The sequence below is a fragment of the Scyliorhinus canicula genome, chromosome 2, assembly GCF_902713615.1.
Source record: "Scyliorhinus canicula chromosome 2, sScyCan1.1, whole genome shotgun sequence".
NCBI classification, from domain to species: domain Eukaryota; kingdom Metazoa; phylum Chordata; class Chondrichthyes; order Carcharhiniformes; family Scyliorhinidae; genus Scyliorhinus; species Scyliorhinus canicula.
Genome location: NC_052147.1, coordinates 145501675 through 145528669, shown reverse-complemented (window position 1 = coordinate 145528669; position 26995 = coordinate 145501675). Strand labels below are relative to the sequence as shown.

At 50.1% G+C, this 26995-nt stretch overlaps 1 protein-coding gene across 1 annotated transcript in view; it reads right to left on the bottom strand.

The window, feature by feature from the left end:
- Positions 1-26995, bottom strand: part of LOC119962278 (microtubule-associated protein futsch-like) — a 433376-nt gene that overhangs the window by 47952 nt on the left and 358429 nt on the right. Inside the window, exons 32-33 of the mRNA XM_038790266.1 lie at positions 16808-16939; positions 9740-9841 (exon numbers count right to left, since the gene is read on the bottom strand). Coding sequence (XP_038646194.1) covers positions 9740-9841; positions 16808-16939 — 234 coding nt within the window. The remainder of the gene's footprint in view (positions 1-9739; positions 9842-16807; positions 16940-26995) is intronic.

Sequence of the window (26995 nt, the reverse complement as noted above, 5' to 3'; positions counted from 1 at the left end):
GGATTCTCCATTCCACTGGCAACATCCCCACGTCTGCAGATTTCCGACAGTGTGGGGTGGCCACAATAGGGAACCCCATTGGCCGACTGCGGGAACAGGGAATTCCGCTTCCGGGGGGGGGGCACAGAAAAACCCACCCAATAGTTACGATCAGTATCACCTCCAGCCTTATCAGTAATTGCAGGATCACGATTGCCAAATGACAATCAACAATGACAGGTCATTCAGAAGTTGGTGAAAGATGGTAAGTTATGATCAGCAGGAGGTTTCTGTTCATATGATTGACCTGATGCCAAGAGGCTTACTGGAATCTGGAGGTGATGCTGAGTCCTGCTGGGGCCAGTCACTCCCGACTGTGCACCATTATGTCACCACCTCTGGTGGATTTGTGCTGCAGTGGGACAGGGAAGGTGCTGGAGGGGTCTGGGACATTGGCTGTTAGATAGGATTCTGGGAGTGACTATGTCAAGTTTTGTTAGACAGGCTGCTGGAAGAGCAAAACTTTCTGATTACTGTCTTTAATTATTGTTGATAATGTGAACTGCAACAATTGATTAACACCGGTGCAAAAGTAGAACGGGAAAGGCAGCCAAACCATGGCTTACAAGTGAAATTAGAGATGGCATTAGATCCAAGGAAGCTGTTTGATCCAAGGGCAGCACAGTGGTACAATGTCGAGCACTGCTGCCTCAAGCGCTAGGAACCCTGGTTCAATTCTAATCTTGTCTGTGTGGAGTTTGTACATTCTCTCGGTGTCTGTGTGCTCTGGTTTCCTCCCACAGTCCAAAGACGTGCAGGTTAGGTGGTTTGGTCATGTTAAATTTCCTCTTTGTGTCCAAAAAGATTAGGTGGGATGACTTGGTCACGGGGGTAAGGTGGGGGCATGCGCCTAGGTAGGGTACTCTTTCAGGGGATCGGTGCAGACTCAATGGGATGAATGGCCTCCTTCTGCACTGCAGTGATTCTATGATTCTAAGAAGCATACAAATAACAAACCAGAGGATCAGGAGCAGTTTAGAATTCAGCAAAGCAGGACAAAGGGATTGATTCATAAGGGAAAAATATGGTACGAGAGTAAGCTTTTGAGGAATATAAAAACTGATTGTAAAAGTTTCGATAGGCATGTGAAAATAAAAAGATTGGTGAAGACAAATGTAGGTCCCTCACAGTCAGAAACAAGGGAATTTATAACGAGGAACAAATAAATGGTTGACCAACTAATACATACTTTGGTTCTGTCTACATAAAGGACACAAATAGTGTACCAGAGCTATTGGGCAAACACAGGGTCGGGATTCTTTGCTGGCAGGATGCTCCGTTTTGCCGGCAGCCCGGGAGTTTCCTGACGGCGTGCGACAGCCCCACAATGGGAAACCCCACTGACCGGCCGGCGTAACAGAGAATCCAGCCGGTGGGGGAGGCAGAAATGTGGCGCAGTGAGGCGGAGCATTCCGTTTAGGGTTTAGTGAGAGGGAGGAACTGAAGGAGTTCAGTATTAGTAGAAAAATGATATTGTGGAAATTGATGGTATTGAAGGCCGATAAATCCACAGGGCCTGATATTCTACATCCCAGAGTAGTGAAGGAGGTGGCTCGAGAAATAGTGGATGCATTGATGTTCATCTTCCAAGATTCTACAGACTCTGGAACAGTTCCTACAGATTGGAGGGTAGGTAATGTAACCCCACTATTTAAAAAAGGAAGTAGAGGGAAAACAAGGAATTATAGACTAGTCAGCCTGACATCGGTAGTGGAGAAAATTCTAGAATCCATGATCAAAGATTTTATAGAAGAGCACTTGGACTTGGCAATTTTGGACAGAATCAGCATGAATTTATGAAAGGGAAATCATTCTTGACAAATCTGCTGGAATTCTTCAAGGATGTAACTCATAGAGTTGATGAAGGGGAACCAGTGGATGTGGTATATTTGGACTTTCTGAAATCTTTTGACAAAGTCCCACACAAGAGATCATCGTGTAAAGTTAAAGCGCATGGGATTTGGGGTAGAGTGTTGAGTTGGATAGAAAACTGCTTGGCAGACAGCAAAAAAAGTGTATGAATTAACAGGTCTTTTTCAAAATGGCAGAGATCGACACGTGGGATACCACAGGAACCTGTGGTGGGACACCAGCAATTCTCAATGTATGTTAATGATTTAGATGAGGGAACTAAGACTCCAAAATTGCAGATGACACAAAGCTGGGTTTGATGGAAAGCTGTGAGGAGGTTGAAGAGATACTTCAGTGTGATTTGGACTTCAGTGAGAGGGCAAATAAATGGCAGATGCAGTATAATTTGGATAAATGTGACATTATTCATTCTGGTAGCAAACTCAGGAAGGCAGATTATTATCTGAATGTTCATACATTAGGAGAGGGGAACATGCAACAAAACCTGGTTGTCCTCACACACCCTCGCTGAAAGTAAGCTTGGAGATGCAACAGGACTTAAAGGAGGCAAATTATATGTTGGCCTTTATAGTGAGAGGATTCTAGTACAGGAGCAGGGATGTCTTGAGGGCCTTGTTGAGGCCACACTTGGAATATTGTGTACAGTTTTGGTCTCCTTATCTGAGGAAGGATGTTCTTGCTGTAGAGGGGATGCAAAGAAGGTTTACCAGATTGCTTCTTGGGATCGCAGGACTGACGTATGGGAGGAGTGACGGGGGTGACATGGGGTTGGGCCTTGGTGCTGGGGTGAACCCCTATGGAACCAGGACATTGTCCAGACATGGAAAGCCATTGTCGCGGCTTGCAAGGCACCCACCTTGCTGTGCACCCCACTGATCACCCACCTAGGCCTGTGGTTCTGCAGAGTGACACTGGCCCTATGGGTTCCCACCACCACACCACCACCTCCTGCACCCCAGTCCCCATCCTCAACCCCACCACTCCCGCCTACCATGCCATCAGCCCATACCCCACCCTTCGCCATACCACCCAACACCCCCCTCCCCCCCAAGGCGGCCACCACCCGCCAGCGTGGCATCATGCGACCCATCCAAGGGCAATGGCCTCAGTTGCCGCTACAGGTGGGCATTGGACGGAGCGTACCATTGGCAAAGGTAGCACCAGCCAACAGTATCCCTGGCAGCGCGGACGGGTGCCAGGGCCAGAGGTTCCCACAGTGCTGTGCACCGACACGGCCTGGGATACTAAATGGGGGAGGAGGGGGGAGGTTTGGGGGATATGCGGGGGCAGGATCCGCACTGTAAACCGGGGCCACCATGTAACGCGTTGGACCTGGTTGGACACGGGGGTACGCACCATGCACAATGGCATAGTAGTTAGCACTGCTGCCTCACAACACCAGGGACCCGGGTTCAATTGCAGCCTTGGGTCACTGTCCGTGTGGAATTTGTAAGTTCTCCCCATGTCTGTGTGGGTTTCCTCCAGGTGATCCCATTTCCTCCCACAGTTCATAGATGTGCAGGTAAGGTGGATTGGCCATGCTAAATTGCCCTTAGTGTTCAGGGATGTGCAGGTTAGGTAATGAGGTTCGGGGGAAAGAGCAGAGAGGGCATGTGTAGAGCGCACATTCAAATGGTCGGTACAGACTTGATGGGCCGAATGGCCTCCTTCTGTACAGTAGGGATTCGAGGATTCTATGTCTGCCTTTCACCTGCTGCAGACTTTGTATATTGAAATTCAACCATGAATAGTTGCCTCAGCCCTGGGGATGCACTGCTCGAGGGGGAAAAGCATGCAGCAGTGGGGCCTGCCCAAGAGGAACAGGAAGCAACCGATGAGGATGGTGAGCCAGCCGACAAACAGGATGAGAAGGAGGTGGGAAGGAGGCACTAAATGAGGCCTTGTGTGCACCTGCAGCGCCAGTCATTCGAAGACCTGTTGGACCGGGCATGCCGTCGAACACTCTGGCTGAGCAGGGGGACAATGCGACATATCTGCCAGATCAAGTGCACCTGGCACCGCGGGGGAATGGGGGAAGACACCCGCTCCCGGTGGTCGTCAAGGTGACGGTCGCCCTGAACTTTAATGCCAGGATGTCCTTCTGGATGGCGAGTGGGGACCTGTCCGGGATCTCACAGAACTTGGCCTCCTGGACCGCTCTGGAGCTGCCCTTCAGTATAGCCCGAGGAGGATCTAAACATTTCTATTTTAGAGAGATATTTGCAAATGAAAGCAAATGGGGTTAGCTTAGATGGCTTTTTGGTTAGCATGCACCAGTTTGGGCCAAAGGCCTGTCTGCGAGCTGTAGATTCTATGATTCCACATGATGGTGGCCGGCCGTGCCCGCCACAACATTGTGCAGATCCGCTCTGCGATGAGCTCTGGTGGTTCGCACCATCTGACGACGTCTGACTCCTGCCCACAGTAACAATTTCCACCGTCCACCTTGTTGATTCCGGCCTGCGAGCTGGCCATTCCTTCACATGGTCCCGAACCCCTGGGGCGGCAGATGTGGGGGTGTGGGGGGATGGGGCGTGGTACACAATACACTGGCTGTACTGGGGTCCCGTGGCCCAAGCCCCCAAGACCCTCTACTCAGCACCCTCCACCCACCCTAGCGCACCACTACAGCCAGCCCAGCCCATCCCTCACAACCTTCTGACAGGCCACTGAGGCAGGTTGTAACGTACTGAACAGGTTAGTGCCCTAGCCCCTATTGCTATCTTGCTACCTGTGCAAACCTAACTGGTTTCTATCTTTCTGGCATTACAAGCCCTAACGCTACATCTAAGTAATAATAATAATAACCTTTATTATTACCATAAGTAGGCTCAGAGTAACACTGCAATGAAGTTACTGTGACAATCCCCTGGTCACCACACTCCGGTGCCTGTTTGGATACACAGAGGGAGAATTCAGAATTCATCTAACAGCATGGCCTGGATTCTCCGAATGTGAGGCGCAGGGCCGGCTCAAGGCACCGGCAACTCGGGCTGTTGCCCGGGGCGCCATGTGCTCGGGGGCGCCAGACTCGGGTCCCGCGCATGCGCAGTTGGGCCGGCGCCAACCAGCGCATGCGCGGTGGCCGCATTCCCCGCGGTCCGTCCCCTCGGTCCGCTCGCCCGCTCGGTCCGCTCCCCCCCCCCCCGCCTCGGGTCCGCCCGCCCCGCCCCCCCCTCGGGTCCGCCCGCCCCGCCCCCCCCTCGGGTCCGCCCCCCCGTCCCCCCCTCGGGTCCGCCCCCCCGCCCCCCCCTCGGGTCCGCCCCCCCACCCCGCCCCGCCCCCCCTCGGGTCCGCCCCCCCGCCCCGCCCCCCCCTCGGGTCCGCTCCCCCACCGGGTACAGATTTTAAACTGTAATATTTTTTCTCTCCCCTGTTTAGTATGTGATGCGGGCAGATGCTACAGAGCTCACTGCGTGGCTGCTGTTCTGAGACCTTAAGATCTGTGTTGGAATACAGCCATTTTATGAAGCAGTGGAGTGCCCATTGAGCAGTGGTAGTTCGTTAAGGCCTTGGGCAAAGCTTATGGGTTTAACAATATCGTCAGAAGCCCGAGACACAAACGTCTGACGCCCTGATGTAAAGTCTTGCCACATTTACTGAAGACATTCGCTCACCAGTTCCCCACACACCCGCACCACCCCCCCCCCCCCCCCCCCCCGCCATGTGTGCGAGAATAAAGATAGAAGTAAGCCATTACTTGTTTGTATAAGTGCTCTTCATCTGTGGATTTATTAACAAAAGTAAATAAACAGACTCCGCCGCGGTGCTGGGAAAATACTATTTTTGGACGTAGGGTTTTTCTTTTCCTATTTTTACTAAATGGGAAAGTAAGTGAAGGGTTATTATTGTAAACTGGCAGATGTTTTTATGTCATAGACAGGAAGTCACCAACAGTCATGATGTTGTCAACAACCGCTTTCATTTCACTGTATCTTTAAAGTCGAGGGTGCTGCACAGAATGGTTATCAAACAAAATTTGACATCAAGTCACATGAGGCGCGGTTGGATCAGGTGACAGGAATCTTGGTCATTCATCAAAAAAGTAGACTAACGGAGTGTCGTAAAGGAGATTTGAGGAGAGCATTCCGGAGCTTCAAGTCCTGGACAACTGAAAGCGGGTTCGACGTTGAGAATGCGGAAAAGGTCGGAGGCCCTCTCGGCCCCGCCCCCCCCTCTCGGCCCCGGCCCCCCGCCGGCCACGCCCCCCGGCCACGCCCCCCCCCCGGCCACGCCCCCCCCCCCCCCCCCCCCCCCCCGGCCACGCCCCCCCCCCCCCCCCCGGCCACGCCCCCCCCCCCCCCCCGCCACGCCCCCCCCCCCCCCCCGCCACGCCCCCCCCCCCAAGGGCGCCGAAGCTCAGCTTGCCCGGGGCGCCAGCAACCCTAGGGCCGGCGCTGGTGAGGCGGTGCCCTCACGCTGCCGTGGGAACGGTGGCGTTTTACGCCTGAACATTTGGCGCATAACGGCCACCGATCCTCTGTTCGGCTGGGGGATAGCAGCTGAGCAGCATATGGCACCTGGCTCTAGCTGCCAATACAGCCCGGAGAATTGCCCGGTCCTTGGCCGTGTATGGGCATGGCAATGGCGTGCAGCAGCTGAGCCGTGCAACATGGCGCTGGCCACGCGCGCAGTCGGCCTGCGAAGCAGTGCCACCCTTTGGTCACCTTGCGAGCTGGGGAGCATCCCCCGACAGTGCCCCCAGCCCTCGATAAAGTCCCCCTCGCTCGTGGATTGGCCTTCTCCGACTGTGGCGGCGCTTGACTGAATCCATAGCCACCACGCCGAGTTCCTGATGGGTGAGACCATGAGAGAGTCACGCCATCGGGAACTCGGCCGATCGAGGGTGGAGCATCGGAGGGGTGGGCCTCAGGCAATGTCTTGAGGCCGTTGATACCCCGCTTTGGAGGGGGTGGAGCATCAGGAAAGCGGCGCCGCCCACCATTTGGTCAGAAACGGGTATTCTCTGGCTGATCGCCGAATGCGATTTCGGCGTCGGCGACTGGCGAATCCCGCCCAATGTTTTTTGGGAATTGTGGGAGGCACCCCGAAGAAACCCACGCAGAACAAGCAGACCCCGCACAGACAGCGACCTAAGCGGGAATCGAACCTGGGAACCTGGCGCTGCGAAGCAACAGTGCTAATCAAAGTGCTATCATGATTTCCAGGCGGTACATCAGGAGTCGAGGCGGCCTGCTGCGATTTCTGCCTTGTGACCTGGATTCCCTTTGGTGGCAGTCTTCTGGGAAGACCGGGCTTGGATGGGCCAGGCTGCTACCCCGGTGTCCCAGGTGGCGTGGTGCTGCCCTGTTCTGCTCGCTGTCCATGTGATGCACCAGGGACAGGAGGGGGCAGTTTGAGGCACTGCGGTGTTCCGGCATCTCTCCTCCAGGAGTCACCGGCACAGGCCCCGGCACCTCCTCCTCCCTTGGTGTGCTCGATGGCCTCTAGGCTACTTCATGGAAAAGGGGTGTGAGTGGAGCTAACCCCTGAGGCTCCCCCGCCACCTGGCGCTGCCTTTGAAGTTTGCTGTTGTCTCAATTAGGGCCTCCATGCCCGCAGCACAGGGAGTAGACCACCTCCCTCTGGGAATATGCTATATCACACTGTCACTGTGCCACCATCTTCTGCGTCTGTACCACATCAGCCAATGGCTGCACCATCTCCCTCTGGGACTGGGCCATCTCGCTCTGTGTCTGTGCCATGTTGGCCAGCGCCCGGGCAATGCCGCTGACACTCTTAGTCATAGCCCACAGTGACTGGGCCACGCTCTGCAGCACCATTGCAATGTCCAGGTGGCTCTAGTACATGACTGCCTTTGACAGGCCAATCCTGTCATGGGCCTCGGCCAATGCTGCACAGATTGCTCCAGGCCTTGGTCATCTTGACCCATGGCTGAAACCTGCGCCCCCAAGGCCTCCACTGCGGAGGCCACCCATGTGGTATTGGACAGGATGGCACATATGGTCGGCACTACCTCCTGCTGCTGCATGCGGTTGGGCTCCTCCAATTGCACCTGCAGGTGCTGAATGCTCGCCGACAACCACTTATGCAGTCCCTGCTTCTGCAACTACATCCCCGCAATTGATGGGACCGTTTGTTCCAAAAGCCCGAGACCCGTCTAGATGGCAGCTAGTTCCTGGGGTTCGGCCTGCCTTCGGACCGTCCGCCACCTCGGGTGTTCCTCCCTCCACCTGCTGGACCGGGTCAGCTGTGTGCTGCGCACCAGATAGTGTCCCAGAAGCCGCTTCACTAAACTGCCCAACCAAGGTTGGTGTCTCTGGGATGGTGGAGGGTGTTGGAGACAGCTGTGATGGAAAGGCTGTGTTTTCCCCGGACTGGAGTTCTGGGGTGTCACGGGATGCTCTCCACTGTTGTTCTGGTTGGGGTCGGGGGTGGAGGGCACCAGAAAGGCCCACGCCATCACCAAGAGTTCCTGCAAGGCACAAGTCAGGATGCATCATTGCTTTGCGAGCCGGTGGGGTGGTTTGTGGTGGAGAATGGGCATGGGGGTGGTGGTGATGGAGAGGGGTAGGGGTGGATGGTAGTGATGGAGAGGGGGTGTGGGGGAAGGTGTGGTGATGGGGGTGGCTCCACATGTGCCGTGGAGAACCGCAACTCAGCGGGGTATCACGTCCTCGCCCGATGATGAACTCCGCCTCAACACCTGCCCTCTCTCCAAGCCCACCGGGATCACGTCTAGTGTCCTCTGTTCCGCTGCAGTGAGAGGCCACAGGTCTGGTGGTCCCCCTCCGGTCTTCTCCCTCTTACAGGGATTATGAGCAGCCTTCTCCTGGGGGGGGGGGGGGGAGGAACGTAAACACAAAACGCACAGTGTTGGACTGGCCGACGCATGCAGCCCATGGTTTGGGTAGCTGGTGGCTTCAGTGGCTAGGGCACCCAGCCATGATGGCCGGTATGGGTGCCAGCATGTGGTGCAGAGTGTGGGTTAAGCAGCTCTCCGGGTGGGGGGGAGGGGTCCTGGGAATACGGGTGTTTTGGACAGGGGTTGGTGCTTGGAGCTCAGTGCTGCATACTCACTCTGGCCACTTTGAGCTGGTTGTGCAGATTTTTGCTGCTGGCTGGTCCTCTCCTCCTCCACGGTGTTTAGCAGGGTCTCCAGTTCAGCGTCGCTCTCCTTGCTGCCATCTTGCTGGCTGTAATGGTGCGTTTGGGGAGTAAAGTGTGTATATGGGGCTGCAGCTCGTCAGCCTCCTGAATGTCAATCCCAAACACGGTGAATCTGGCACCGTTTCTTATTGGAATCGATCATGTTCCATGTGGCGCCAGTGCTAGACCATGAATGGTCGGTGAATTGGTCCAGGTGCAGTGCCAATTTTGGTGTTGTGGATGTCCACGAATCCTGCCCCTGAGTCAACATTTAGACTCAGAAACGGAGAATTCTGCCCTGTATGTTGTCAAGAAAATATAGCACTTCGGTGAAGAGGATCAAAGAATATGGGGGGAATGTGGGAATAGTTAAGTGAGTTGGATGATCAGCCATGATCGTAATGAATGGCAGAGCAGCTCGAAGGGCCAAATGGCCTCCTCCTGCTTCTATTTTCTCTGTTTCAATATCAGGCCAATGTTTCTGAGGACACAAGGCTGTAGACATCCTGAATGAATCAACCTCAGCCAAAAGAGGCAAAACTTTAAATCAAACCCAGGGATAAATAAACTCCATTCCTTTGTTTATGTACAAAATTACTACACATCTGGCCTGACCCTTCAACGTTTTACATAGGTCACTGACCTCTTCCTGTCAATCACTCTCTTCATGGTTGACTGCATCAGCTGTCAGGCCAGCTTAGGGAAGGTTAGGAATTACCTGAGAGGTTGAGCCCAGCTTAGAACGTTTAAAAGTTGCACCTCGTTCTCTATCAGTCTCTGAACTTGATGATCCTGAAGACTCTTTCCGTCTCGAGGAACGCTAAATAGAAAGATTTTTTCAAAATCGTCCTTATTAGAGTTTTTCCATTTTACAAATAACGCAACAAATGCTCAAAATTAGTACAGCACATCATGAATATTTCTCCACATATGAATACAGAAAAATACAAGAGGATACCAATGAATTAGTTCAGCTTAATCCTTCTGCCCGGTGCCTCCATTTATACAAAAAGAAACGTTGAAAAGACAAGCGAGAGAATGGGGAAGTGAGGTAAAGTCATGAAAACATGGGCAAAATGGCGCACACCCTTGCATACAGTGTTACATAACTTATGGAAAACCTTGTAGGAGCAAGTCAGACATTACAGAACCTATATATTTGAGAGAGGGGCCCCATACTTTTCAGAATACATCCGCTTTGGATCAAGTGCCTTCTCGAGCTCTTTAAGTACCCTAGACCAGTAGGATTTAATTTTGACACAGGAACAAACACAATGGGTGAAAGTCTGCATTTGGGCGACTAAGGGCACGATCCAATGGACATGCTGCACCCAAGAAGCAGTTTGCCATGGCCCAGCGTGGCTAGTGAAAGCCAGGAGACCCTGCTCCCAGGATCTACCCGAATTGCCACGCCTCACTTTGGGTCTCGCAACAATTGGGCCGGATCACCTTTTGGCAAATCTGCATATTAGAGCGAGGCAGTAAGCCTGACTCTTATATGCAGATGCCCAAGGTACCTGAGGCTTTGTAATTCAATTCCTTTGCCTCAGAGACCTCGGGCGAGCACCGTTCAGCACTGGTCCCCACAAATGGGGACCAGACGGAGCGGCACTCGCGGTGGTCCCCAGCTGCAAGCCATTAGGCACAGTGGTGCCCTGGCACTGCTGGTGCCACCTGGGTACCCTGGCAGTGCCAGCCTGGCATCTTTGCAGTGCCATATAGTTACCAGCCTGGCACTGCCAAGATACCAGGTTGGCAATGCCAAGTTGACACTTTTTCCACGTGTGCGATCAGGCCAGGGTTGCCCGGCAAGGGTGCGTTTGGACATGGTGCATTTAGGCTGGATGGGGGAAGAGGTCGGAATTGTTTTGGGGGCCTCGGAGATCGTTGGGCCATTTACAAATGGTGTCCCAATCTCTTGGTTCAATGGGTAGTTCTGGCAAGCCTCGGCCGTGTGTTCCCGTTCAGGCACCTTATTCAAAGCAAGTTGCGTTTGGTAAGGGACTTTGTTCTGTTTTGGAAGAATCGCATCATAAGTGTTGACACCGGGACTGCATTATGTGCAGTTCGCATTCCTGCTGGGGCACTATTTGTGGAACAATTCAGGACATGCTAAAGAGCCAGCACTCTGCCCACAGAAATCGAGAGCATTCACGCCAAATCAGATTCCCTGGAGCAGGAATTAGCGCTGGTGAGCTTGACAAACTGGAGCTGCTTATAAGCATTCCACTCACAATACATTCCAGCCAAGAAGGTGGCTCCGCAAAGAACAGTGCCGCGTTTCACGGACATGGCGATCGAGAGGATGTTGGATGCAGTGGAGGAAATCTTCTTCCCCAGGTTGGGCAGGAGGCTCCCACCGACGGTCGTCAACCTGAGGAGAGATGGCTGAGGCACTCAGAATGGTGAACCCCACTATGCAGGCTGGCACGCGGTGTCACAAGAAGATGAATGTCCTCCTTAGGGCTGCTCTGAAGAGCTTGCATTACTCCTGTCCCTTACTCCTCACATCACACCCCAACTCCCATAGAGGCCAATCAAAACCCACCTACCTGCATCTCCCTCACATTCCACCCTGCACCAAACCCCAACACCTGTATTGTCCTCTTTGGCCAGATGCCTTGCATGCACTTGTCACCAGCTACAGATCACCCCACGTAACTCGCCTCCATGCGTCTCACCATGTACTTAATGTGTCCCCTAGGCCCATAACAGAAGAGAGCGGGAGAAGACCGGAGAGGGCATGCTGGACCTCAGGGCTCTAACCAACAACGAGCAGAAGACAATTGAATTATGTGAATGGATGGATTTATTTATTGTCACATGTACCGAGTATAGTGAAAATTATTCATCTGCGAGCAGCTCAAACAGATCATTTAGTACGTGAAAAGAAAAGAAAATACATAATAGGGCAACACAATGTACACAACGTGCATTTATTTATTTATAATCTCATTACTTATAATCTTTATTGTCACAAGTACGTTTACATTAACACTGCAATGAAGTTGCTGTGAAAAGCAATGAAGTTACTGTGAAAAGTCCCTAGTCACCACACTCCGGCACCTGTTTGGGCACTCTGAGTGAGAATTCAGAATGTCCAAATTACCTAACAGCACATCTTTCGGGACTTGTGGGAGGAAACATACATAGACACTGGCATCGGGTGAAACATGCAGGAGTGTAAAGGTTAGTGATAATGTTAGTGATAGAACTAAATTTTAAAAGATTAGTACAGTAATAAGAGATGTAAAAAGAGGATCTGTTTGGGAGAATTCGTAGAGAGTCGCCACGCTCTGTCGCCATCTTGGATGGGCCGTCCAGGAGAGGGCTACCTCCGAGGCAGAGGTCAGCATGCACTAATCAAGTGAGCCCCTAATGTAAAATGATGACCCTATAGCAAGTGAGTCACCCCCCCCCCCCCCCCCCCCCCCCCCCCCACCCCCCGACCACTCATTCCCCAAGATCTCACAATGTGTCTCATCTTTTTTCTTGCAGGATCACCATCAGACAATGTTGGCCCACCTGGGGTATCTCATCCCAGCTACAACCCAAGTATACCCGGAGGACCAGTTTGGGGATGTCACCGACTTCTCAGCACTGCATTCCTCTGCATCTTCCATCTCAGTGGGGCATTTTAATGAGGAGACTTCTGGATCACATTCTCGTGCACATATCACACATGCTGCAACACATCAGGCTGAGGTAGGGACCGCTGAGGGACTTCAATAAAGAGCGCAGAGCGAACGGCGAGTCTTCTGTAAAGAGTGCACAGAGAGGCAAGACTTCATTAAAGAGTGCAGAGAGAGTCTCCAGGGAACGGTCTTGGGTGAGTATTGGGGATTCCACTGAAGCTGAAGAAACCTGAAAAGTGACGTCACAGTAAAGCTGTGATCTGATTGGCTGGTAGGGAATCTGCACTAAATTTGCAAAAAATGTAAAAATTAATTAAGACTAATTAATTAATTAACTAGAGGGGTAACTAAACCAGAGGGTGGCGATTAGTGTATTTACCATTTAATATTTATAGTAGAAATCTAGCGATCGAGACCATATAGTAATTGTAACTTAACTTAATAAGTATTTATTTTTAATTTTTTAGTGCTATAATTGTCAGTTAGCGGGTTAAAGTGCTTCACTTGTGAGATCTGGGAGACCTGTGACACTTCCAGTGTTCCGGAAAACTACATCTGCAGGAAGTGTACCCAACTGCAACTCCTTACAGACTGCTTATGGATCGGTTGGCGCGGCAGTTGGATGCACTTAGGAGCATGCATGTGGCAAAAACGCCATAGACAGGGGTTTTAGAAACGTGGTCACACCCACAATGCAGGTAGATAGATGGATACCCGCTAGAAGTGGCAGGCAGTCAGTGCAGGAACCCCTGTGGCTGTTCCCCTCTCTAACAGGTAAACCATTTTCGATACGTTGGAGAGGATAATAAAGGAGTGGACTGTCTCATTAGAAATAAATGGAGAATTGATCCCATTTAAGATTGATACAGGAGCGTATGCAAATAATATCACGTACCGATCTTTAAAACAAGCAATTGTAAAGCCTCTGACAAAGCAGTCCACCTGTAGGCTCACAGATTACAATGGTAACATGATAGCCACAAAGGGGTCATGCTGTCTCGTGAAGAATGGGAAAATTGAGATACCCATTGAAGTGGGAGAGGGTGAGAAATCGTCATTGATTGGAATTGATGCTGATGAAAGATTGCAGCTAGTTGAAAGGAATCACTCAACGAGGACTTCAGATGACCAAGATAAAGAGTCCAGGGAAGAGTTAGGTGTTGTGAATGACCTCTCCAAAGCTACCACTGATGCTGGCACATCAGAAAACAAGGTAACCACTGATGCTGAAACATCAAAACCCGAGTTAGTCTGAAGAGTGGAACCTCAAGCTCATTTAATTTCTGAGCTATTACCAGTATCTGACTGCAAACTATAGATCATAAAAGCCGAAACTTAAAAGGACTTGAAATTCCAGAAGGTGAATCAATACTTCAGAGAAGGATGGCCTGATGGATGCAAATCACTCTTTTGAGATATAAGACCTGATCTGACTATAATTGATGGTGTTCAATGGGAGACAGGATAATGATACCTGCTAGTTTACGTTTAGGGATTCTGCAGCAGATTCACAAAGGTCATCAAAATATCGAAAAGTGTCGTAGGTGAGCCAGACAGTCAGTGTATTCGTCGGGAATAAACAGAGATATCGACCAATATGTCCAATTTGTCTGATGCATCAGCTGGCACAGAGCAAAGAAAATATGCAACAGATGGAAATCATGACAGATCCATGGAACAAAGTGGGCTTGGGTCCATTCTATTTCCAGGGTTATGCCTACTTGATAGTCATTGAATATTAGTCCAACTTTCCAGAGGTGATGACGCTGAAAGATTCGACTGTCAGTTCAGTGATAAAGGCAATAAAATCAATTTTTGCACGCCATGTGATACCTCTTAACGTTGTCACTGACAATGGTCCATGTTTCTTCAGTTGGGAGTGGACACAGTTTGCACAGCAATATAATTTCAACTATGTAATGTCCAGGCCATGTTATCCTCAGTCTAATGGGAAAGCAGAAAAATGAGTAGGGATAATTAAAAAGTTATTCCGCAAAGTGAGTGAAGATGGTCAAGACGTATCTTTAGCGTTGTTAGCATACCGTGCAGCACCATTATCAACAGGTCTCTCATCTGCTGAAATGTTGATGGGGAGAAGACTAAGAACCAATTTACCAGAGATCATCAATCAAGAAACTGATAATAAGAAGATACATGAAAGAATTGCAACAACAAAAAAGAAGCAACAAGAGGTCTACAATAGACATTCCAAACCTCTGGCTGAACCTCAGGAGGTGGCTTTGTGAGAATTCAGAATCCAGAATGTTGCAAATTTCTGAAACAGGCAGCACGTAGGTCCTACTTAGCACAAACAGAACAGGATCGCTGTTCAGCAGAAACAGAGGAGCACTGCTGCATGTCAAGCACAAGGTGTACCACGTGATGACATATTCAAGGACATTGCCTTTCCAGATCCATACTTAGCGCAGACATAGCTAGAAGCTGTGGTAGAGCAATCCAAAACCTTGAGCATTCCACTGAGGCAATCTAAGAGAAGACGATGACCTCCAGAGAGACTGAACTTGTGATTGTATAATGAACCTATACTCATCTAAGTGATGATGAAGAGGTGCCGGCGTTGGACTGGGCTGAGCACAGTAAGAAGTCTTACAACACCAGGTTAAAGTCCAACAGGTTTGTTTCAAATCGCTAGCTTTCGGAGCACTGCTCCGTCCTCAGGTACATCATCTAAGTGATGTACAGTCATTACGAATTATTTTATTATATGATAATAAGTTAGTGATAGTTACTAGCTATTAGGTCAGGGTTAAAGGACATATCACAACCAATGTTATAATAATTTTCTTTTATAAAGAAGGGGGATGTTGTATTACTATAACTATCAGCATTACAAGGGTTAATATAGTGTTGAGAGTAGCCACTAGAGGGAGCTACAGATGCAACTACATAAGACAGTGATACTGGAACTTAGGGGAGGAGTGTCTGCAGGAGATAGCCAGAGAAGGTCATAAGAGCAGATAGTGTGAGCAAGGTTAGATTATAGTTTATATCATTCGTGAAACAGCACCCTTAGAAATGTTTCCATTAGGTTGCGCCCTTAGTTTCTCTGCCAATTCCCAATTTTCCACTATAAATTCTCCTCTCGCCACCTGTAATGGGCCCACATTTGTCCTTGCTATTCTTTCTTTATCATTTACCTAAAGAAGTCTTCGCAGCTACGTTTTATATTTCTTGTTAGCTTGCATTCATATTCTCTTTTCTCAATCTTTATCAGTTTATTGGTCCTTCTGTTGCTGGATTTGCTTTGCTCGCACCCCTCTCACCAGTTGCCTACACTAGTGCCTCCACAGCACCATGAGAACATGTCAGTACCATCTGAGTACTGGTGTCTGTCATATTCCTTCTCTGAGAAGTGTATATCAAATGCATTAAGCTTAAATGCACCTCCCCTTTAAGAGGTGCTTGCTGCCTTTAAGAGGAGTCATTGGTGTGGAAAGCCTGACTTCCCCATCTTATCCACCGCCTGTGTGCAGGCAATGAGCAGTGCTGGGTGACTTCATTCATTATGTTCTAATACGCTGTCCAAGTCCATTGCAGCAGCTATGTCCAGGTTATTCATGAAAGCCCCGCCTTCTCAACTCTGCCGCTGACCTGTGGTGTGGTAACCCTCAGTTTAAATCACCTCTAGTCAGCTCTCTCTCAAAAGGGAAGAGCAGCCTATGGTCCTCGGAGACTATGAAGACTTCCACTTTCATTGTTACAGGGTACATAGTCATCAATTTTCAGGTGTGATCATCTGTCCACACCGTTCAATCTGCTTCGATAATTATATTTGACAATAAAATGCTGCTTAATGGTCTGAGCCAGGAGATTGAGGCATACCCCCCCTCCCCCCCGTCGGACACACGCAGCACCGACCAGCGACTCTGAGCCGATGTGTCCCGAGGGTCTTGGCAGCATGACCACCTCAATCATGTTCATCATAACAGATTACACCACAAGAGAAAAAAACTCTGAAATCACACCAAGGAACACGTAAAGTGCAATGCACTGTGTATGCACAAAGTCAATTCACACCTGCCCCAACCTTTCAACTTTGAACACCCATCACTGACCCCTCCCTGCTGGTCTCTCATTTCCCCATTGGTTTATTAAAGTCAGATCCCAGTTTAGGGCCATTGAAAAATTACCTGTCGAACTGAGGGTTGAGTGGAGACTCCTGTACTTTTATCTTGCTCTGCGTCATCCTGTGGACTCATAAATGCTTCCATTGATGGGCTAACCCTTGACAAATTCACTTTCTGACGTCTTGATGAATATTTCTATATTAATAAATAGAAAGATATGATTATTTTCTTATTCTTTCATGGGATGTATACATCATTGAGCATTTGTTGCCCATCCCTGATTGCCCTTGAGAAGGTGTTGGTGAGCTGCCTCTTTGAACTGCTGTAGGCCAGAGGTAAGATATATACCTGGAGTGCTAATGGGAAAGGAATTCCAGGATTTTGACCTAGCAACAGCGAAAGGAATTGGCATGCAGGTCCAAGTCTTGTTGATGTGTGACTTTGAGGGGAATTTGCAGCTGGTGGTGTTCGGTCACCTCTCTAGTTGATATAGATCATGGCTGGATTCACCGCTGTCGGGATTCACCGTTGCACCGGCAGCGCACCCATACCCAGGGATTTCCCAACGGTGTGGGGCTACCCACAATGGGAAACCCCATTGGCTGGCTGCCGAGGCGGAGAGTCCCGCCGCCGGTGGGGGCAGGCCGCACCAGAAAACTGGTGAGGCAGAACGGGGAATCTTGCCCAACGTGTTTGGAAGATGCTGTCGAAGGATCTTTGGTCAGTTGCTGCAGTGCATCTTGTCAATGATGCACACTGCTGGCACTGTGCGTCAATGGTGGAGGAAATGAATGCTGATGGTGACAGATGGTGTCAATCAAGTGGACTGCTTTAACCCGATTGGTGTCAAGCTTTGGGAGTGTTGTTGGACCTGTACTCCTTCAGACAAGGAGTGCCTATCTATCACACTCCTCACTCTTGCCGTGTGGATGGTGGACAGGCTTCGGAGAGTCAAGAGGTCTGTTATCCACTGTAGAATTCCCAGCCAAGGTATTTATATGGCTGGCTTAGTTAAGTTTTTGATCGCTGGTCACTGACAGGTTGCTGGTGGAGGGCATTTCAGTGATGGAAATGTAATTGGAATTCCAAGGAAGCTGGTTAGATTCTTTTTTGTTGGAACTGGTCATTGCCTTTCACTTATGTGTGCAAATATTCCTTAGATTAGGAAAAAACAGTAAAACGGGAAATATGAATAGTGATCTGAACTGGTCTTCTATACTTTAAAATACCAGTAAAACGGGAAAGACGAGTACTGGTCTGAACTGTCTTTTCCTTCTGGCACATATTAACCTCTGCCTGAATGTAATAATAATTTTTATTATTTTCACAGGTAGGCTTACATTAACACTGCAATTAAGTTACTGTGAAAATCCCCTTGTCGCCACACTCTGGCGCCTGTTCGGGTACGTCTTTCGGGACTTGTGGGAGGAAACCGGAAGAATGTGCAGATTCCACACAGACAGTGACCCCAGCCGGGAATCGAACCCAGGTCCCTGGCGCTGCAAAGTAATAGTGCTAACCACTGTTCTACCATGCCTCCTATGTCTTGCTGCATGCGGCACAGGACTGCTTTTGCAGCTGAGATTAATTTTAACAATTAAACAACTTTCCTTAGTTGATCAGGACGTGATCACTCAAACATGGATAACATGCTAACAAAATGGCTTTTTGAAACTTTCATTTTTATCCCCTCATCTCACATTTTCTTATCTCGAGTTAGCCTAAACTTAACCATCTGCTGCTGTATAATAGTCCTGACACCTGTTACCATCTCCTGATATCTTATTTCTAGAGTTTTAAAAACATTTTCAATGAGAACATTTTCCATTATAACACAGTAAAACCACAACACAAAACAAATACAACTCCAAACCTAACCACCCTGCGAGCCCCACTCCCCAAAAAGCAAACAGAACTGTACCAGAATAACACAGTAGCACAGTGGTTAGCACAGTTGCTTCACAGCGCCAGGGACCCAACTTTGATTCCCAGCTTGGGTCACTATTGTGCAGAGTCTGCACGTTCTCCCTGTACCTGTATGGGTTTCTTCCAGGTGCTCCTGTTTCCTCTCACAAGTCCTGAAAGACGTGTGTGTTAGGTGAATTGGACATTCTGAATACTCCCTCTGTGTACCCGAACAGGCGCCGGAGTGTGGCGATGACAGGATTTTCACAGTAACTTCATTGCATTGTTAATGTAAGCCTACTTGTGACACTAATAAAGATTATTATTATTAACACCCCCCCCCCCCCCAACCACAACATCTGACGGTGACCAGGTCCCTGAAATAGGAAATTAATGGCTGCCACCTCGAGTAGCACCCTTCTGCTGACCCCCTCATGATCTACTTGACCTTCTCCAAGCATAAAAGCTCCATAAGGTCTCTCAACCGGGATGAAGCACTGGGCAGAACCGGAGTCCTCCACCCAATCAGGACTCTCCTCCAGGCTATCAATGAGACAAAGGCAAGAGCATCAATCTTCACCTTTGTCTGCAGCTCCGGCAGGTCCAAGATCCCAAAAATGGCCCTCAGTGGGCATGGCTGCAACTCAATCCAAGAATCCCTGACATGGTGTTGAAGAAGGAGACCCAAAAGCTTACAAATTTAGGCTATGACAAGAACATGTGTGGGTGATTTACTCGCCCCTGAGAGCAACACGTGCACTTATCCTCCACTCCCAGAAAAAATCCACTTATCCGTGTCCTGGTCAGATGCGTCATATGCACCACCTTGAACTAAATAAAGCTTAGCCTAGCACATGAGGAGGTGGAGTTGACCCTGTGAAGACTCTCACTCCACACGCCCATAAAAAATCAGACCCAGCTCCCTCTCCATTGCCTTTTTACCTCATCCAACGAAGCTTGGTCCATCGACAAGATTTGACCATAAATATCCAGTATCTGCCCCTCCCCAACTCAGCCATTGAAAGGACCCTATCCAATAGAGAGGGTGAGGGTGCCAAGAGAAAGGAAAGAATCTTCTTGCGTAAAAAGCCGCGGACCTGAAAAAAATCTAAGGTTGTGATTTACCAGCCATATTGCACCTGAAAGTCTGCACGCCCGCGTGCAATGTAGCTAGTAGATGCCTGGAGACCCTGCTCGCAGGATCCGCCTGGCTTGCCAACCCTCGCAGGTTCTAATGCGATCTTGTGAAACGTCGCAGTGTGAATCCAGCCCATTATGGGCAGGATCACATTTTGGCAAATCTGCAAATTAGAATGGGACAGCTAGTCTCACTCTAATCAGGGCCGCCTCAAGGCACCGGCAACTCGGGCAGTCGCCCGGGGCGCCATGTGCTGGGGGGCGCCAGAGACTCGGGTCCCGCGCATGCGCAGTTGGGCCGGCGCCAACCAGCGCATGCGCGGTGGCTGCCCTCCCCCAAGGCGCCCCCCCCGGTCCGCCCCCCCGCTCGGTCCGCCCGCCCGCTCGGTCCGCTCCCCCCCTCGGTCCTCCCCCCCCGCCCCCCCCCCTCTCGGGTCCGCCCCCCCCGCTCGGGTCCGCCCCCTCCCTCGGGTCAGCCCCCCCATGCCCCCCCCTCGGGTCCACCACCCCTCGGGTCCGCCCCCCCTGCCCCCCCCTCGGGTCCGCCCCCCCCGGCCCCGCCCCCCCAAGGGCGCCGAAGTTCAGCTTGCCCGGGGCGCCAGCAACCCTAGGGCCGGCGCTGACTCTAATATGCAGTTCCCTGAGTCAACCGAGGTATTGGTATCTATCCCCTTAGCCCCGGAGACCTTGGGAAAGTGCCATTCAGTGCTGTGAGGATATGCACTTGTGAGGGTTTCCCAGGGGATCAGAGGCCTCCAAAGCTGCTTCCCTCTGGGCAGAGTGGCTTGCTGGCTTTTTTGCGAGGTGGTGATTGGGCCAAGGGGTGCTCTGCATGGGTGCGGGACCCCCCTGTGGTGAGTCGGGACTTGGGGGCAGTTCAGGTGTCGAGTCGGGGCCGCGAGAGATCTCTCGCTACACTGAGGAGTTCCGACGAGCTAAGCCCCTCAGTGCAGAAACGGGGCGAAATGCAGCCTCGGCTGAGCGTTCCCCACTGAGGCCCCCATCTACTTGGATGGACGTTAGACAACGGAGTGATTCTTGGTATTCCATGTATCAGGAAATACCCAGCTAAACTCCCACTCGGGACTCTGTCCCCATTCGGGTAGGTATGGCCCGCAATATGTTAGTTTTTGGGTGCTGGAATTTATCCAACAATTCCTCAAAACCAGCAAACATGCTCTATAAACATGTCCCCAAACCTCTCCAGTCCCTCACACCCCCATGACCCAAGAGGCAAATCCAAACCAGCCAGGTCAAAGAGATGATTTGTGCAGATTGGGGCTAACATTGACATGGCGCCCAGTTTAAAATGTTGCCTGAACTGCCTCCATATCCTCAGAGTGATCACCACTACCAAACTTGATGTAAATTTTGCAGGGGAAAACAGAGGCGGAACAGTAACCAAGGCCCTCAAACTAGTACCTCTACAAGGACTCATCTCCATCCACCCTCATATGGAATCCAGATACTTAAACCACCCCCGTTCTTTTTCAATATCTGCAGCCCAATAATAAAATAGCAGATTAGACTTCCTTCGACTGCCTCTCTCTCTGTAGAAACGTCCTACGAATCTGTGGGGTCTTGCCTGCCCAAATAAAGGAAGATATTCTTTTATTAATCTTAACAAAGGAAGATTTGGGGAAAAAAACTGGAAGATACATTAATTTTTACTGAATGGACCCTGCCCGCCAAGGACACAGGGAGGTTATCCCTCTTCTTCAAGTCAGACTTAATCCCATTCACTAGGCCTGCAAAATTGAGTCTATGAAGTGAGGCCCAGTCATGGACCCACCCAGTTTCCGAGATAATTAAAGCCAGATCTGGCCAAATGAAAAGGCAACATCCCCAGGTTGGCTCCGCTCCCCGGGGAACTCAGTGAAAGTATCCACTTTTGTCCAGATGCAACTTATACCCAGAGAAAGAGTCAAAACTCCGAAGTAGCTTCATTATCTTCTCTACATTGGAGAGTAGATCTGCTGTGTGCAGCAGCAGATCATCAGCATGCAAGAACACCCGATGTTTCATCCCTCTGCTCTTTATCATCTCCACCCTGTAGATGACCTCAGCGCTATAGCCAGAGGCTCAGTTGCCAAGGCAAACAATAGCGAAGACAATGAGTAACCCTGCAGCGTACCCTTATTCAAATGGAAATATCTTGAGCTCAGGGCATTCGTATGAGCACTTGGGGGGGGGGGGGGGGGGGGGGACCCTGTATAGAAGACGGATCCAAGATATGAACTTAGGCCCAAAACCAAACCGTCCATGGATCTTGAACAGATACCCCACTCTATCTTATCAAATATCTTTTAACCGTCCAATGAAATAATCACCGCTGGCTCAGGGACTTGAGAGGGGACAAGATAATATTAAGTAGTCGACATATATTGGTCGATAGCTGCCTGCCACCCTTGACAAAACCAGTCTGTTTTCAGACATCACTCCTGGAAGGCAGGGCTCCAAATGGACTGCCAGAACTTTTGGAAACAGCTTAGCGTGGCGTTCAATAACTAACTAAGACCATGTGACCCACACTCTGTCGGATCCTTATCCTTCTTCGAAATCAAGGCGAGCGATGCCTGTGCCTGTGTGACCAGAAATACCCTGGGATGTGGAATCGTTAAACATATCTAACAACAATGGGCACAGCTGACCCCAGAAACGTGTTATAAAATTCAATCGGGAATCTGTCCGGACCCAGAGCTTTACACGACGGCATTAAACCCATACATTTCATGATCTCCGGCTCCTCTCATCTCTCCCGTTCCACAACTGGGATTGACAAGCCATCCAAAAGTTCTGTCATGGGAAACCTCACCTCCTGGGGCTACGACTTATAGAGGATCTAGTAAAAGGCCTCAAAATCAGCATTTCGCTTCCCTGGGGCAAGGACCAACCTGCCACTCGAGTCCTTCACCTGTACTATCTCCCAGTAGGCACCTGCTGCCTCAGCTGGTGCGCTAACAGGTGACTGGCCTTCTCCCTATATTCATAAAATGCCCCCTCGCGCTTTGCAGCTGGCTCAGCACCTTGTCTGTTGAGAGCAGCTCAAATTCCATCTGTAACATCTTCCTGCTCGCCAACAATTCCAGTGTCGGGCAAGTGAGTACTGGCGATCAGCCTCAAGAATGGAGTCCATCAACTTCTGCCTCTCCACCTTTTCACTCTTTTCCTTATGTGCCTTATTGGAGATTATCTCCTCCCTAATGACCACCTTCAAGGCCTCCCAAAGCTTGTAAGGCGAGATAGTCTTATTGAACTTAATGTACACCCCAATAGCGGAGGATACCCGCTCACAGAATTCTTTGTCCATCTCCACGGGGGGCACTGAGAGGGGCCTGGCTCCAACAACAAATCCACAAAATGTGGAGCATGATCTGAAATAACTATTGCCGAATATCCCACCCTCATCACCCCATAAAGGAGAGCCCTACCCACCACAAAAAAGTCAATCTGAGACTAGACCTGATGGACATGAGATAAGAAAAAGAAGTCCTTCTCACTTGAATGTAAAAATCGTCATAGGTTTGCCCCTCCATTTGTTCCACAAAAGCTAATCGTGCCTTTGCCACTCCCAACGACTCAAAGTCTTATGTCTGATCTATCCAAGTCGAGAGTCCAGTACACAATTAAAGTCCTCTAATTGCCCAGAATTAACTGGTGTGACTCCAGGTCAGGAATAGAAGCCAGCAACTTGTTAATGAAAGTTATCGCCCCAGTTTGGTGCATACGAATTAACAAGGACCACCAACGGACCTGGAAACCACCCATTAATAATAACATACCTCCCGTTTGGGTCCGCCACAATTTTAGCTGCCAAAGAAGATATCCTTTATTACAGAAAGTCGCAGCCTCCAGTGCCCTACTATCAAATCTGAATCCGCAGTCTCATCTGGTCCTTGATCCACAAATGGGTCGCTTGCAAAAACACCACATCAACATTCAAACTCATAAGGTGTGCAAACACCCTAGATCTTTTCACTGGGCTGTTCAATTCCCTTAGAAGCCAAGTGAACATGCAAACAATGGGCAATCTACACCCCCTCCCCCACCCCTCTCAATCTGGTCAGCTATTCCCACCATATCAGTTAATCCAGCAATTACTCAGAGTGCCCACCCAGGATTGCCGCCAAAGCCTCCATCAGAACAGAACAAAGAAAAAGTCATAGCCACCGTCAGAAAACAATTCAACCCTTCCCCCCAAACACCACCCCCAGCTCACCTCCCACTTTTACCACACCTAAATAAACCAGTAAACATCAACCAAGCAAACAAAGGACCCTACCTTCCCCTACCACCACTCGTAACCCCAAAAAGAACAAAAACAAAAATCCTACGCTTATCCTTAAAAAGAATCCGAACGTATGAGCTGTGATTACCCCCACTCTGCTCCATTTGACCAAAAATATAGCTATCAGAAAGGGTTTGTTAAGGGTAGACAGCTGTCGTCGAATATGCGGTTGCTGCTGAATGTGGTGTTTTCTCTGGTAGAGGGAAGGGAGATGGGGGTGATGGTGGCATTAGATGCGGAGAAGGCGTTTGATTGATGGAGTGGACCTATCTGATTGCAGTGTTGGAAAAGTTTGGGATTGGGCCTACGTTTGTGGCATGGGTGAAGTTGCTGTATAAGGAGCTGATGGCATGTGTACACACGAATAATATGAAGTCAGGGCAATTTCCATTGCACCGCAGAATGAGGCAGGGATGCCCCATGTCCCCATCTGTTTGTGTTAGTGGTAGAGCCCTTGCCCATTGCGAGGAGCTCAGAATTGTGGAGGGGGATAGTGAGGGAGGGGGTTGGACCATACGGTTTCCTTGTAAGTAGCCGCTTTGTTGTTTTTAAAAAATGTTTTAATTGAGATTTTTGTAGTACACAGAACAAGGATACGCGTGGACATATGGAAAAAAAAGAAAAAAGGATAAAGAGAAATAATTACACATTGGTCTGCTTCTGTCATTTATATCAGTCATTCTTACATTATTTACAATGGTTTCAGTTCCCTGTTTTTGTTTTCCAGTAGGCTTTTAATTCTGGCTGGGTCCCCTCCTCCCCCTCCCTCATTTCTTCCTGCTCCGCACCCCCCCCCCCCCCTCCTCTGGCCGTTCAGTGTGCGTTCTTCCCTCGTCTGTTCTGGTGCCCTGCTCCAGTTGCGTTGGTGTGATGTCGTGTCTTGTGCTTTTTGCTGGGCATGGTTGGGTTCCTTGTGTCTTTGTCCCCCCCTCTCCCCTCTCTCCCCTGACACCTCCTTGCTGTAACGTGACTACCCTCTCCTGTACTTTGGCTGGTTTAGCTCACTGGGCTAAATCGCTGGCTTTTAAGGCAGACCAAGCAGGCCAGCAGCACGGTTCGATTCCCGTACCAGCCTCCCGGACAGGCGCCGGAATGTGGCGACTAGGGGCTTTTCACAGTAACTTCATTGAAGCCTACTCGTGACAATAAGCGATTTTCATTTATCATTCCATTATTGGCTGTTGCCTACAAACAGGTTTTGGAACAACTTAGTGAATGGCTCCCATTTTTTTGTTGAAGCCCTCTTCTGACACCTGGATGGCGAATTTAATTTTCTCCATTTGGAGAAATTCCAACAGGTCGGACAGCCAGTCTGCAGCTTTGGGTGATGCTGCTGACTGCCAGCCAAGCAGGATTCTCCGGCGGGTGATTAGGGAGGCAAAGGCAAGGGCATTGGCCCTCCTCCACATGAATAGATTAGGCTGTTCTGAGACCCCGAAGACTGCCACTCTTGTGCATGGCTGCACCCTCATCCCCACCGCCTTGGACATTGCCACAAAGAAGGCTGCCCAAAACCCGGCAAGTCTGGGGCAAGATCAGAACATGTGGGCGTGGTTGGCTGGGCCTCCTTGGCATCGTTTGCATTTGTCCTCCACCTCTGGGAAGAACTTGCTCATTGGGGTTCTGGTTAAGTGGGCTCTGTGTACCACTTTTAGCTGCATTAGGCTTAGCCTTGCACATGTAGAGGTGGAGTTGTGCAGTGCTTCACTCCAGAGTCCTCACTCTATTTCAAATCCCAAGTTCTCTTCCCATTTCTCCCTCGTCTAATCCATTTGAGTGTTAGCCCTCCCTAGTAATCGCCTATACATGTCGCCACAGTTCCCTTTCCCTAGGACGTCCACATGCAGTTGGTCCTCGAGCAGTGATTGTTGTGGTGGTCTTGGGTACGTCCTCATTTCCCTGTGTAAGAGGTTTTTGACCAGCAAGTACCTTAATTCGTTTATCCCCATCAGCTGGAACTTTTCTGTCAGTTCCTCAAGCATTGTCAGTCTGTCGGCAGTATAGAAGTCCCTAACTTTGTGTCCCCATCCTGTTTTCATATTTTGAAGTTGATGTCCATTGTCACTGGCGGGAACCTATGTTTGTTGCAGATGGGGGCCTTGTCAGACATTTCGGTTATCCCAAAGTGCTATAACAGTTGGTTCCACGACCGGAGTGTTGCTACTACCACTGGGCTGGTTGAGTATTTATTCGGTGGGGATGGGACTGCCGCTGTGGCCAGGGCCCGGAGGGAGGTCCCTCTGCAGGAGCTCTCCTCCATACGCACCCACTCGTCTTCTGCCTTTATCTACCCCTTTGACCTCTCTGTGGTTGCCGCCCAGTGGTAATATTGCAGGTTTGGGAGGGCTAGGCCCCCCCCATGGATCTCGTTCTCTGCAGTACTCTCTTTGTGATCCTTGTGTTCTCCCCCACCCCCTCCCCACCTCCCCATATAAATGCCATGATCAGTTTGTCTCGTGAGTTTAAAAAGGCCTTTGAGATGTGGATCGTGATGGATAGAAACAGGAAGAGGAACCTGGGCAGTACGTTCATTTTGATCGTCTGCACTCTATCTGCCAGGGAGAGTGGGAGTGTGTTCCATCTCTGCAGGTCCTTTTTTACTTCCTCCATCAGGCTGGTCAGGTTCCACTTGTGGAACCCTGTCCAGTTCTGAGCGAGTTGTATCCCAGGTAACGTAATTTGTGTTGGGCCTGTTTAAATGGCGTTCCCTCCAGCTCTGCTCCTCCCACTTGCGGTTTCACCGGGAAGATCTTGCTTTTGCTCAGGTTAAGTTTGTAGCCCGACAAGGCTCCAGACTCTTTCAAGAGCGTCATGATTCCTTCCATGCTGCTTTGCAGGTCCAAGATGTAGCGGAGCAGGTCATCTGCATAGAGCGAGACTCTGTGCTCTCTGTCTCCTCTCCGAATCCCCTTCCAGTTTTT